The sequence below is a fragment of the Ambystoma mexicanum genome, chromosome 12, assembly GCF_040938575.1.
Source record: "Ambystoma mexicanum isolate Mex_15411 chromosome 12, UKY_AmexF1_1, whole genome shotgun sequence".
Lineage (NCBI taxonomy): Eukaryota > Metazoa > Chordata > Amphibia > Caudata > Ambystomatidae > Ambystoma > Ambystoma mexicanum.
The window spans coordinates 549,455,313-549,470,239 of record NC_090936.1 but is presented as its reverse complement, the minus strand read 5'-3'; the positions used below and the strand labels follow the sequence as shown (position 1 = coordinate 549,470,239).

At 45.5% G+C, this 14,927-nt stretch overlaps 1 protein-coding gene across 1 annotated transcript; it reads right to left on the bottom strand.

Annotated features, from left to right (window-relative positions):
* Positions 1–8,767: 8,767 nt before the first annotated feature.
* On the bottom strand, positions 8,768–9,697 carry LOC138513009 (olfactory receptor 5AP2-like). The gene has a single exon (XM_069627725.1). It carries the CDS (start codon positions 9,695–9,697, stop codon positions 8,768–8,770), a length of 930 nt encoding a protein of 309 aa, XP_069483826.1.
* Positions 9,698–14,927: the final 5,230 nt, after the last annotated feature.

Genomic DNA, 14,927 nt, shown 5'->3' with positions numbered 1-14,927 from the left:
TGGTTCTTTGTTGTGTAATGTTCACCTTGAGTGGTCCAGTCTTGTAGAGCCTCTGTGTTCATTAAGGAGCCGAATTTCCTTTTGGAGTTCATCCAGAGATAACGTTGTTGTAAGTCCTAGTAATTTGTCTCCTGGAATAATGGCCACCGGGTCTGGGGTTGAATATGCGTTGTCATCAATACCCATGCGGGGTAGGGCGTCGGCTTTTCCATTCTGGACTCCAGGTCGGTACGTGATTATGTAATCATGTTCTGCGAAGAATAAAGCCCATCAGATTTGACGGGATGACTGAGCCTTTGTCGTCTTGAGGTACTGTAGGTTGCGATGGTCGGTGATTACTGTGATGGTATGTCTGTCACCTATGAGGTAATACCGCCAAGCCTTAAAGGCTGCCTTGATCGCTAGGAGTTCCTTTTCTGTTATTGCATAGTTAAGTTCAGGTGTAGTACATTTTCACAACCAAAAGGCCACAGGATGTAACTGGCCTGTTTCGGGATCCATTTGGGAAAGAACAGCCCCCATTGCCATGCTGGTGGCATCTGTTTCCACTAGATATGGGAGATCTGGGTGGGGGTGTCATAGCACCGGACCTGAGGTAAATCGTTTCTTGAATTCATGGAAAGCCTTCTCCGCCTCTTCTGTCCATTGGAAAAGTTTGTTGTTTTTTTGTAATAAAGAAGCAATCTGCGAGAAACCTGGGATGAATCGGCGATAAAAGTTTGCAAAGCTGAGCATACTTTGGACACCTTTGACTGAAGACGGTGATGGCCAGCTAAAGATGGTGTCTACTTTGTGCATATCCACACGGACGCCTCTGTGAGTGAGGACAAAACCAAGGAACTCGACTTCAGTGACGTGGAAGGAGCATTTTTCAAGTTTGGCGTATAGCTTGTGCTGTCAGAGTTTTGCAAGGACGGAGCGAACGTGCCTGACATGGTCCTGTTTAGAAGAGGAGTACACCAAGATGTTGTCAATGTAAACTAGGACACATATGTCGATCAATTCCCGTAGTACATCGTTCATGAAGTACTGGAGTGTGGCAGGAGCATTGCAAAGCCCAAAGGGCTTCACCTGATATTCGTACAGCCCAGTACGAAAGGTGGTCTTTCATTTGTCTCCTTTCTTTACACGCACAAGATGGTATGCCCCCCTGAGGTCCAATTTGGTGTAAATGTGGGCATCCTTGACTTGGTACAGCAGTTCTGGGATAAGGGATAGAGGATAACAGTTTTTAACTGCTACCTGGTTTAGTGCGCGGTAGTCTATGCACTTTCTCAAGTCCCGCTCCTTCTTGGGTACGAAGAATAGGGGCGAAGCTGCCGGGGATTTGGATGGGCGGATAAAACCGTTTGCCAGTTATTGGTCCAGATATGATTTCAAGTGGAGATTTTCAGGTTCGATGAGTGCATAAATTCAACTATACGGGATTTCTGCACTAGTTGCGAGGTCGATCTGACAGTCATATTGTCTGTGAGGGGTAAGGTATTAGCCTGTACTTTTTGGAAAACATCGTGGAATTCGTACTTGGTAGTGTACTTGTTACACCTAGTACCAACGCCTCTTTATCTTGGACAGGTGTCTCTGGGTCAGACGATGGCATTTCCACTTGGTAGCACGCATGAGCACACTCATTGGAGAAGGCTAATTTGTTGGCTCACCAGTCGATGTTAGGATTGTGAGCCACCAACCACGGCATCCCTAGAATCACCCGGAACTGAGGGGCCTTGATAAGGTTGAAGGCAATGGCTTCCTGATGTCCGTCTTGGCACAGAAGGGTCAATTCTGTTGTGCATTGAATTACAGGACCAGAAGCTATCTCTGTGCCGTCGACAGTGGTGACCTTCTCAGTTGTCGTTTTCTGACAGAGGGGAAGCCCCATCTTTGTTGCCAGGCCTTGGTCTATGTATGCCAACGGCTCTGCTGTCTATGTATGCCTCCACAGCATGCATCCGAGACGGTTGTTGATGACTGACCAAAATCACAGGCAGGGCAAGGTGTGAGGTCTGTGGCTCTTTTCCTTCACTCGACTAACGGACCTCTCCGCTTGCCGAGCCTGGAAGTTTTCCGACTCTTGTTCTCCTCCTTCTTTCTCTGTAGCTCCACCTGTTCTCATAGCAGGTTTTACGGATCATTCTCTGAGGAAGTGACCTGATTTCCAGCAGTACAGGCATAATTGCTGTTGTCTCCTTTTGTCTTTCTTCGGCCTTGATTAATGGGCTCTCTTCCCCCCAATTTGCATGGGTTCCAAAGTGTTTTCTGATGAACGCGGACTGTTCTCCTTTGAGCGAACCTACACAGTTCGATTCTCCTTTCTGGTTCGATCTGTCCTTCGATCCTGAAGCCTGTGGTCTAGCTGCACCACTAGGTTGATGAACTCTGCACAGTCTTTTCGCGGGTTTACCACCTGAGCTAGGACGTCTTTCAATTCCGACCGTAATCCTCTATGGAATAACGTTGTTAGTTTCTCCTCAGGCCACCCAGTTCAGCGATAAGTCTATTAAAAGAGCAATATATGTTAACAAATCTTGGCTGCCTTGGCAGAGGGAAAGAAGTTTGTTATCCAAAGCTTGGCCCTGGGTATGTCGGGCGAACAGCTTCTCCGTCTCCTGTTGAAACCCCCTGAAATCCCGCAGGAGCGGGCCATCCTGGCATACTAATGGTATGGACCAATCCGCGGCACTGCCACTCAGATATGACAGAATGAAGGCAACCCGTGACTGATCGTTAGGAAAGTCTCCAGATCTACAAAGAAAATGGAGGTGGCACTGGTTCATGAATACTGCATATTTTCTTGGGTCCCCCGTAAAACGTTCCGGTGGGGCCAAAGTAACTGCCCCAGGGAGGACCACCTGCATTGGATTGATGGATGTGGCTAGAACCAATGGAATACTTCCTGGCAACGGAGCCTGCCCAGCCTGTGTTTGGAGCAATTGTCTGGCCAATTCATCCTTGATGACAATCAACTCCCTCCTAAGGGTGTTGGTTTCTTGCAGGGGGGAGTGCACCTCGGCCCGTAATTCTTACAGTAACTGGGCTAGTTGGTCAGTCTCAGATGTTTCCAGGATGCCCAGGTGGATGTTTTAATTGAGGCTTCAAGTTCTGTTACGCTCACCTTGTATCCACGGGGGCACCACACAATACTGGATGGAGGTCTAAGTGCTATCCCGGACCTCTCTCTGCTTGGTTATGTGCCAGACGTTGGGTAGCACCTATAACAGGAGAATAGAGGGTTAAGATACTGGTTCTGTGATGGGTGGACTCCCACCTCCCTCTGGTCCAAATCCCCTCCCTTGGGGTTATTGCTCACCTTAGGCATTTTGTGCATTGAAATCTCTGTCCTGCGTCTCTGTGCAGGGGCAGGTGGTTGGTGCAGGCATTCCGTGGACCTAGTTGCTTCACTGTTCCATGTGCCCTTATGTCGGGTCGGGTCGAGACCGGCTGTGACTCTGACTCTGCTTGCTGTCTTCAAGGTAAGTTATAATGTCTTTTCCGTCTTTATTCTGTCTCTTTATTTCCCTCTGTTTTCTCTGTCTTCTCAGCGTCTTGCTCCACTATGCTGTTCCCTAACAATGTCTCTTTTTGTTTTCACATGGATGGTTGCGATCTCGGAGTTGCCACGCTGATGGTGAAGACCACGGTGAGTTATTGATGCACGGAGCGCTGCGTTGTTTATTGGTGTTAATTGCTAACCTGTGTTCTCCTCTCTTCTTTGTACAGGTTGCGGTGATGTTCCGGAGTGATGAGCGATCGAAGCGCTGCTTGCCCAGGTAAGTGCTTTGTTAATGCTGACCTTGTTCCTTCTCCCTTGCAGGTTGTGGTGAAACCCAGAGATGGGCGAGGTAAGAGAAGTGCAGGGTGCTGCCAGGACTCGCTGCTTGCCCAGGTAAGAATTGTTATTAATGCTGTCCTTGTTTTTTTACCTTTGCAGGTTGCGGCGAACTCTGGAGATGGGCGAGGTAAGCGAAGCGCAGGATGGATTCAAGGCCGGTCACTTCACAGGGACATGTTCTTGCTTGCTAATGATGTTCTTGTTCTTCCAGGTTATTAATGGAATCTGGATTTAGGGCTTCAGGATCGGGCCGCCGGAGAAGCAGATGAGCAGGAGCTGGGCATGGTGAGCGTTACGCTGCAGGAGTGCACAATAACTCGAAGCATGTTCTGCTGTTTGGGGGTGGTTTATATAGTCCAGGTAAAGTACTTCCAGGTCAAGTAGTTCCAGGCCCAGCCACACCCAAAACACTAGACCGCATGGCTTGGTTCTAAAGAACTGAGCTGTGTAATAGGCCTCTATGTTGGATTTAGGTCCAAAACTGGTATTGGTTTATTCCTGATAATGAGCCTGGCACCAAAGGCGCCAGGACTGACTCCATGTATTTTTCTGATGGAGTTTTAAGGCCCTGGGGACCAGTGTAAAGGGCTTTAGCCCCACTGTTGCCAGGGGGCTGTTATACCTGAGTGGGTCAGGGGCATGGATCGTGACAGAAAGTGATAAAGGGAAGAATACCTCTGAGGAGGTGCAGCTGGTAGTGTGACTTCTTAGAGATGTCAGAGATGTGAGGAAAGAAAGAGTGGGTGGAGTTGAAGTTGGCACCAAGTTATTTGCCTCACAGGAAGGTGCGGGTGGAGGACCCAGAGTGGGCGGCCAGAATGCTAGAGGGAAAGTGGGAGCAGGGGTCCCAATGAGAAGGAACTCAGTTTTACTGGCATTAAGACAGAGATCATTGGAGGCACACCATTCCTGAATCGCGGATAGACAGTCAGGAATGAGCGAGAGATCAGAGGAGGCTGAAGGGAGCCTGAAGGAGAGCTGAGTGTCATCTACGTAACACTAAAAGTTAGAGCAGAAGGTAGAGATGAGATGGGCCAGGGGAGCCAAGTAATGGTTGAAGAACCAGGGTGAGAGGTAAGAACCCTGGGGAACACCACATGTAGAGAGAAAGGTGGGAGAGAGAAAGGCCACAAATTGGACTTGGGAGGGTCGATCAGAGAGAAAGGAGGTCAATCATGCTATGGCCTGACCTGTGATACCCAGGTTGTCATGGAGACGATTAATCAGATGGCATGGTAGACCATATCAAAAGCAGAGGATAGATCACGGAGAATGAGGACAGAAGAAAGGTTAGAGTTGAGATTTGAGAGCAGGTCTTCACAGGGTGTTCACAACAGCAGTTTCCATGCTTCTGGCTGCTCTAAAGCCAGACTGGTGGTCGTGGAGACAACCAACAGATTCAGTATGGGGAGTAAACTGGGAGATGGCCAGCTTGTCCAGGAGTCTGCCCAGGAAAGTGGTGATAGAGATTTGGTGGTAGTTTATCAGAGAGGAAGGATCGACAGAGGGCTTCCTGAGGAGGGGGTGCACAAGGGAATGCTTTATGATATGATATTATATGATATGGCATTAATAACATGCCCATACACAAGTGTTTCACTTTAGAGGTGAAGAGAAGGTTCTAGTGGCAAAAGAGTGATTGCAGAAATTGCCCAGGATGGAGCGAGGGTGTCAGTGTGGTCCTTGATTGTTCTGAAGGAGCAGGAGAGCACCTGCTTTGATGAGACTTTCAGAAATCAGACTTGTCTAGAAACCTCGTCGGGAGTGAACACAGCGAAGATTCTTGAGTCTCTGATCTCACCTATACTTGGCTCTTACTTGGAAACTACTCATTTATTTTTAACTCCATCTGTCAGGTTTCTGCACAGACCGAGGCACTGAAAGTGTCCTGGTGTCAATCATGGACAGTTTATCTCGGACTGGTGGACTTAGGATGGGTGGGTTCCCTGATCTTGCTAGATCTTTCAGCAGCTTTCAATACTGTTGATCACTCCATCCTTCTGCATTGCCTGTTTTTGGCGGGAGTATCTGGTCCAGTGCTGGCCTGGTTCAACTCCTTTCTTACTGATAGGTCTCAATCTCTCTCTCTCTCTCCTTCCTCTTCATTCGGCATCCTGTTTCCTCTCTTATGGAGTTCCACAGGGGTCTTCCCTGTCTAACATACTGTTCGATGTGGATTCAGAGTCTTTTGTCCTCAGACCTAATATGATGATTTTGCAAGGCTGAACCATAAATATCTAAAGAGGTACCTGCTAGCCTGCAAGTGGAGGGATGGGCAGACAACTTACTTACTGTAGAGACACTTTGATTTTCACAAGACAGGTCATGGGCGGAGCTAAGGCCGTCATCGGATATTGGCACATAGAGAATCATCTTATACACTTTGGATATTTTTCTAAAAACTTTGTTTTGAAATAAAGTGATGTTCTGGGGAATGATGCCTCTGGCACTTTAGTAGAAGAGATTAAGAAGTTGTTCCCATTGGACTATGGCAGAGGGGTTGAGAATCCACCAATTAATTGTTCTATAGATGGGCACATATTCCTCTACTCCATTGATTCATATTAACTTTCTTCACAGCTCAAAGTCCCTTTATTTAGGAATTAATACATCCATCAATCCAAGAAGTGAGCAAAACCCTTTCCTCCAAAGGTTTCTGAGGATCAGGTAGACCCAGCTGAAGAATTGCAAAACCTGATTGAATTTAAGGGCCATTGGATCAGGACACTCAACTACCCTCAGGGTGACAAGATTCCCGTAGGTAACATTACATAATCCACTGGCTTGGGAAGAACAGAAGAGGGTTTCAGCTTTTTTTTAGGGCTCTTGTAAGGCACTCTGCATCACCTTTTACAGTAAGTCCAAGGAGATTATCCCTGCCATTGCTATTGGTCAGAATTTCATCTAATTGAGCAAAGCCAGATTTTTGCCCGACCAGCTGTTCATTCATGGAACATAATTTAAAAAACCTGATGCATCATGCACCTGCCTGCAACCTGTGCACTGAGCTGATGATCCGGCTCATCATGCTGCCTAGACTACTCAATGAGATGCTTTGCACAAAGATGTCCTTCTTTCAAATTTCTTCTAATTTTGTTAAAATTCACTTTGTATAGGTATTTTGCTCATGGCTGTGCTTTGTGCGCTCTATTTGTCCCAGTCCTGCTAAAAATGATTGGGCATTGGCAGGTGAAAAACTCCCCAGTTCCATGAAAAGGCTCATCATTTTGACTTTGTTAAAAATAAATACAACATTTCTGGATCCATAATTCTGATCCATTTTCAGGGAAATGTGTCCTCCTCAGGCACTTGTCTAGTTTTTATGTGCCCACTTCCTTATTTTGTAAAAGAGAACAGCTTCTTCAGCCTTTTTAGGCTAGCTTCCAGCCTAATGGGGGAGGGGGGCTTCTTGGGATCTGCCTTGACTAAATCTCCAATATAATTCTAATTATGTCTTCAACTTGATTATGTTACATCTGTCAGCACCGTTAAACACTCTCAATGATTGAATTCTATTGTATGACTTGTTACAAGGGGTTATGGAGGCTGCCTTGGTATGCATAAAGCCCTCCTTGGACAGGCATGTCCTGTCTGTCTCTCTCTCTCTCCCTCCTTCTGTATCTAAACTCCAGCCATTACCTTGTCAGGTCCTGCAGTATTATGCCCTTCCTCTTCCTTTTCCATGTGTACATTTATTCTTTGGGCAGGCAAATCCATGCCAAATAACTGATCATCTACTTCTATGCAGATGATACCCAGATCCTTCTCAGAATGTATCAGGTATTTGTGGAGCAAACTACCAGTTTAAGGAGTATACAAGTACAATGGTGGTGCAGATGGTGGTTAACTCCCACAAGCTAAGTTATGAGCAGTGTGAGATCTTGCTGGCTGGGGGCAGAGTTAAGCTTTGTGGAACCACCCTTGGCCATTATAGATAATCTCACTTACTCTACCAGTGGCCGTAATATTACATACTGGTTTATATGTTGACATAAACCTCACGCTAGCTCCCCAAATTCGAAATATGCTATGTGTATCTATCTTAAAAACTCAGTGACACAGTCTTCCTTTACATTCAGAGAACCATACAGCCTCTACCATTTCACTGACACTAATATTTGAGCTAGCGAAACTCATTGAATCTTGGGCTCTCGTGTATACATTGAAATTACTCCAGCTAATCGAGAATCTGGCTTCTCACAATGTAAATGATGAATCAGAGATCACAGCTCTCCCGTACTATTCCAGCTGCGCCTGTTGACCCTAGGACAGATATTCATATTCAAACTACTCTGTAAAGAGCACCATATAGACTCTGGAATGGATCCCTCTTATCTCAAGTTAACTCTTTGTATGTGCCTGTCTCCAGATGTGGAATCATTTTCCAATGGTGGTCAGGCTGAAGTCTTATCATACCTATTTTTTCAGCCCATACATGACAGTCTCTTCCACTGCTGTCACGTTAAGGTTCCCAAGTGATATAGCGTTCTTTGGCACTAAGACACCAAAGAGTGTCTGTGTGCTTTCAAAACTATGTCCATACCAATAACACTGCCAGTGTAAAACCACAAGCTTGAACTCTAAAAGGTGACTCAAGGGTACCTCATTTAACCTTTGACCTTTTAATAACTGAGACAATTTTTGCAGAAGCTGGCTGAAGCTGGAACTGGAATATAGACCCTCACAAGTGTGATGCATTATTCATCATTGTGGGGCCGATGATTTTGGTCACACATTTATTAGAGCAGAAATGGAAAACCACTGAAGAATACATTATATCAGGAGAGAACGATCAATACATTTACAACTAAGCGTATTCGGAAGTACAGTTTTCAAATTGTACTGAAAAGTGAATAATTCAAAGGGAGGATTCTCTTTGTCAGGCCAATCAATGTTACAATGAACAATCCCATTATTACAACAAAGCAATGAAATACATTATCTGTTATATTTTATCAATTTTCTTAAGGCCCCCTTCACCTCCCTATTTCTTAAGCTGTAAATGATGGGGTTAAGCATGGGTATCACGACAGTGTAAAAAACAGACACCACTTTATTCTGTGTTTCAGAGTAACTGGAAGGAGGCCTCAGATAGATGAAAAAAACTGTAGCATAGAACAAAGCCACCACTGTAAGATGGGAAGCACATGTGGAGAAAGCCTTCCTCCTCCCTTGAGCAGAGCGGATCTTGAGAATCGTGCAGATGATATAAATGTACGACATCAGTGTCACCAAGAGAGCGCTTGTTCCGAGCAGGACAGCAAGAGCAAAAATAACTGCCTTGCTCTGGTATGCATTTACACAGGCAAGGCTCAGCACTGGAGGCACATCACAGTAGAAATGGTTAATAACATTTGACCCACAGAAGGTGAGTCTCAGGGTAAATACTGTATGTATCAAAGCAGTCGAATATCCACATGTGTAAACCAGCATCACCAGTTGCAAACAAACCCTGCTTCTCATAAGGGTGGAATAAACTAGGGGGTGGCATATTGCCACATATCGGTCATAGGCCATCACTGCCAACAGGAGATTCTCAATAGTTACAAAAGAGGAGAAGAAGTACATCTGTGCAGCACAACCCATGAACGAAATTGATTTCTTCTCCCGAAGGAAATTGACTAGCATGTTGGGGGTGATGACTGAAGAGTAACAAACATCGGTGAAGGACAAATAGCTGAGGAAGAAGTACATAGGTGTATGAAGCAGAGGAGAGATCCTGATCACCAGCACGATGCCCACATTGCCAAGTAGGGTGATCATATACACTATGAGGAAGAGCACAAAGAGTAGCACTTGGAGTGCAGGATCATCCGTGAATCCTACGAGGATGAACTCAGTAACCAGGGTTTGATTCATGATCTTCATTTTCCTACAGAAGAGATTCTGGAGAGAGAGGAATGATATTTACAATGAGTGATGTTGTTTCAAAGTGGATTGCACAAGACTTAATTCCCTGAAGTATTGTATTTTGTAATTGACGTTTTAAGAATGATTTGGAAACTAAAATTCACAGGTGTTTTGAAAATGACTGAAAAGTAACAATGAAAACATAATTCTGTCTCATAAATAAAAGATTGTTTAATTAAGACAATACATCTCTGGCTTATAAATGCTGTATATATAAAAACTCAGCACTTGCCAGGAACTTAGGGCGAGTCTACCATGAGTAAACAGCAGTGTTTGACAAATAATCCGTACAGGCTAAAACATGTGGAGGACCATAATTGAATTCACTTTTACTGAAGATCTTCATGATACTGCACATGCTCATCATGTCAAATGTAAATGTTCTATATTGGCAGGTATATGATACCTTCATTCACAAGGCGACTTGACACATTTCCTGCCAGCCGTTAATTAAATCTATCCTCTACCCCTGGGCGTATCGAAACTAAAACATTGCATGCAGCTGCAGACCCTCATTTGAGGACCAACCCTAATTTGAGGACCAAAAGCAGTCAGGCCATGGTTTGGAACAGCTAAGAATGATTGTCTTCAATATTTGGTTCACTCTGCTTCCAACCCAGCAGAGCAGTTATCTAATGTACTTCTCCAACCTCTGGATTCCAAAGAAATCAACCTCTTCTCTCTTGGAGTGCCACAAATAAATTTGCTGATGGCACCATACACATGAAAAATGAATAAACAGATAAATACAAAATACACAAATACAAGTGTTTTATTTTTTAATATAATACAAATGCCTTTCACATTGTGTGTGTCCCATCCTACCCTCTTTGCCAGCTACATTTCGACCCTTCCTGTTAGGAAGAATTCTCTGTTTAGGCTGAATTTCCTAACCTAGTGAGTCCCCCAGCAGCTTTGCTGGATTTTTGGGGTTTGTTTTTTTCTCCTGCCAAGAGTGAGACTCTTTTACCCTCACTCTTGGACATGACTTGAGAGTGTTTCTGTGACTTGCTATGTGCTTATGGGCTAGGGGGTAATTTTCCCCATAGGCCATCATTGGTTTTTGAATGTGTGTTACACAGCACCCTCAGTGCAGTAGCACAGGGGTGTCCTAGAGACCCCCAAACATAGACTCCACACCCTGGGACTGACTACTGTCTCCCTGGGTCTGTAAAGTTACCATTGACTTTACTAGTCTTAACTTAGGAACTTAACCATTACAAACCATCTTACTGTGGAAGTACTGGTAGTGGCAATTAGATTGCCCCTGGGTCTGTTGTCGAGGGGGTACTGTCCCGTCCCCCCTCGCCGAGTTCTGGCTGGTGGCAGTGGATACCACGGAAATATTCCACCAGAATATTTCCCAATGGGATTTCTCATTGTTTTTAATGCACCACTTTTTGGTGCAATGTTTAAGATACCGCTGGGTTATTTATTTAATATAAATTCACCGGTTGGGATTTTTTGCCAGAACTCGCTGCCAAAATGGCGTCTAGGTTCACTTCAGTAACCCTGAACCCGAGTCGAGCCTTTGTTCCACTTTTGGCGGGCTTCTGCACAGAAGCCCTCCAAAGTGGTGCCATTCTGTCTGGGTACCACAGGGGATGTGGGAGGGGGTTTAGGCACCCTGGACTGAGTTGCCTTGCCAACTCATGTCGCACTCTAGTGTGATTGGCCCAAGTGGTGAGCCACCCCGCTCACCACTTAGCATGTTTGAGTGACAGCTAGGCTGTATGAATGGGGGTTTGCTGCATAAAAGCAGGGTTTTTGGGACTGGTTCTTCAGAAGTCGCCACAGGACCTAAGAAGCCGAAGAGGGAGAAGCCGAGCCGACCTGCCGAGACGACACCACCGGTGAAGCCCTGCAGAACCGTCTCACCACTTTTCCCGACGACAGAGGAGATCTCCCGCCGGAGAGTCTTCTTCCCTTAACTGGTGGGGACAACCAGTTGCTGCCTTCTTTTCGCCGTCCCGAAGCATCTCGTGGCCACCTTGCCTGTGCCAAGCACCCTGGCAACTGGGATACCACTTTTTACCTCAACCGCGAAAGAGGGGTAAAAATCCTTTGTGACCGGAAAACTCCATGGCTGGTCTCTTCCCTGGTAGTGCAACGATCTGCAGCTTTCCTCCACGCCGGGATCACCTCTTCCCCTGGACGACGCCGCGACTTACACCCACTACCATGAACAACTACCACCGCTGGAGGATCCTTTCCACTTTTAAAGGTACTGTGTTCCGCCAGGCCTCCCTTGCCACCGATTGTACGGGGTAGATTTAGCCCTCGGCTCTCGAACCTGGGTAGGTCTGGGACACCCTAACTAAACTTTCCAGAACCGTAGTAAAACCTTTTTCTCTCACCTGCAAATACTGATGACATTGTGTGATCTTGGGCATATTTTTCGCCTGGCTCCCTCTAAAGCGGGCCCCGAACTAATTCTCCTTGTTCCACCATTGACTGTCTTTGCTAACCTTATGTGAAAAGTGTTTTACCTTACTGCTCTCTTTATTTCTGCCTTTTCCCTCCCTTTTGGTAATACTTGTTGGAGTGTCAGCTAACGTTAAGCGCTCACCTCTGTTTGGAAATAAGTGGGGTTAACTTAGAATTGTCCAACAAATGATTAGGGATGTACATATGAGTTGTAACTGTGTTTGACTTTCTTATCTTTTCTATTGTGCTAGTGTAATTTATGAGTGTACCTTTAATAAATAAGTCTATACTTTTATACCTAGCTCTGGTCAGTGTTTGCTTGTGCTACTGTGCCTCTGTACCTATTATGTATCCTCTGTATACTGCCTAACTCTTCTTGAGGGAAGTCTGACTGCTCAGCCACAGCTACAACAGTGAATCTGTGTGGTACAGACTGCTACCAAGTGGGTTTACTGCCAACACCTGTAGACTTAAATCTTTTGCAGTGGTCCCAGAGGGAACTGCACAGGTGTCTGCCTAACACTGGTGTACAGCGGTGGGATCTGCATTGAGTATACACTTTAGAGTACTTTTGAGATACCTTAGTGCAACTAACCACAAAGCTTAAGCACAAGAAAGAAAAAGTCATTTTTAACCTGTCTACTATGGAAAGTTATAGTCAAGAGTCCCTTGCTACAAAAACTGCTGATTGTCTAAGACTTCTCTGTAAGCATAAGAATCTCATGACTAAAGGAAAGAAAATAGAGCTAATAGAAAGGTTGTTAGAAAACCAAAGTCTGGAGGATGGTCCAGAGGAACCTATCACTCCAGCAAATGTAGAAAGCAGCAATGATATTGATATGGCACAAAGTATTGATGATCTTGGGTCAGAACCAGAAGAGGAGGATGAAACTGTTGTAGATAGTCCCTCTAGGCCTCTGTCTGCTCTACCAGCTGTACCTACTGGACCTTTGCCAGGTCCCACATTTAGCCCTCAATACTTTGAACTAGAGAAAATGAAACTTGAATTAGAGTACAAGAAACTTAATGCTCAAACTGACAAAGAACTGAGGCTAAGGGAAATGGAGCTCAAGTATGAGCTAGAAATGAAGAAATTGTCTGTTGAGAATGCTTCTCTCTCTGGCTCCTCTAGAAGTTCCAGTCCTAAAAGACCCTGGATGCCTAAGGAATTGATTGGTATGTATGAGCCTAAGTTGTATGTGTTGGATTGGTTGTCTATGTTTGAGTATAATCATGGGCTCCAGAACATCACAGGTAATGAGTTCTTCACCTGGTTGTTCTCTAGGCTTCCCCCTGTTGCAACTGATGTGGTAATGGAGTTGGGGGAGGAGGACAAGAAAGAGTATGAATGTGTGAAACTAGCTTTGATAGCTAGGTTTGGGAAGTCCCCTTCCCAGTATCTTAAGAGGTTTAGGAGCCTCAAAAAGCATGATGGTACCCCTTGGGCTACCTGGGTGTGTGAAGGGCTGAAAAACTTAGAGGGATGGATTAAGGGTTACAAGGTGAACACTTATGAAGGAATGAGAAATCTGGTCATGATGGAGTCAATTTATGATGCCTGCTCTCCTGAGCTCAGACAGCACTTGGCTGATTCACAGGAATTAGATCCTAGGAAACTAGCTAAGGCTGCTAACTTGTGGGTTGCCAACAGGGCTACTCACAAGGATTCTGGGGTAACTCAGAAGAAGGATGAGGGAAGACAGCCTAAGAAAGACTCCAAAGAGAATTCTAATAATCCTAATTCCAAAGAGGGCCCCAAACAAAACCATAAGGGTAAGCCACCTGGGAAACCACGGCAGAGTAGTATACCTTCTGGTGCTAAACCAGAAGGAGGTCAGAACAAGCCTCCATTCCAAAGGACCTTTGGGGCCTGTTATGTTTGTAAGGCTACTGACCATGTGAAAGGAGATCCCAGATGTAAGGGTAAACCTTCAGGGGTCCAACTTGTCTCCTTAGCCTTCGCTCCAGAGGAGGAAGTCACTATGGCAAGTGGAAACTTTCTACTACTGGCTGATGAACCCACTGGAGTCTCAGCCAGTGTTTCTTTAGTCTCTCTGGGGTTGTGGGAACAACAAAATTTAGATGTGTATAATTCTATCCCAGATAATACTAAAGAGTATTATAAGGACAGTGTCCACGTGAATGGTCACGAGACTCCTGCCATCAGGGACACTGGGGCCAGCATAACTGTGGTGGATGAATCATTTTTCAAGGCAGAGGATGTTGCTAAGGCACCCAAATGCCTCACGAAGTTAGCTGGAGGGCCTGTGCAGATGTGTCCCCAGTTACCAGTTCTCATCCAGTGTAATGATATGGCTGTGAAGATACCTGTCAGTATACAATGTGAAGTGCCAGGAAGAGTTCTGCTAGGAAATGACCTGAAAGCTCTGGGAGTTGTGTCACATACCCCCAGACCTCCTAGTAAAAGGTTACAGGAGCTCACCAAATCTGCAAGAGAGAAAACCCTGCGAGGTTTATCTCAGGAGATGATGACAGAAATCACTCCTCTCCCACTGGAACAACTTACTGCAGTAACTACCAGATCAGGAGCAAAGGGGCCACCCAAGACTCCTAGGAAAAAGCCTACAGCAAGCACTCCAGTGCTTCCAACAAGGACTTCCCCGAGGTTGTCCAAAGTTACACCTGTAACTCCACCTCCAGCTGAGGCTGAGAGGGAGGTACAACCCTGTTTGGTTGAACTAGACTCTGAAGAAGAGCTAGTAGGAGGCCCAGAACTTATTGGAGACCTGGACCCGGCTGA

Coding starts and splice junctions, on each gene's coding strand:
- LOC138513009 (XM_069627725.1), bottom strand. CDS start 9,697: ATGAAGATCATGAATCAAACCCTGGTTACTGAGTTCATCCTCGTAGGA.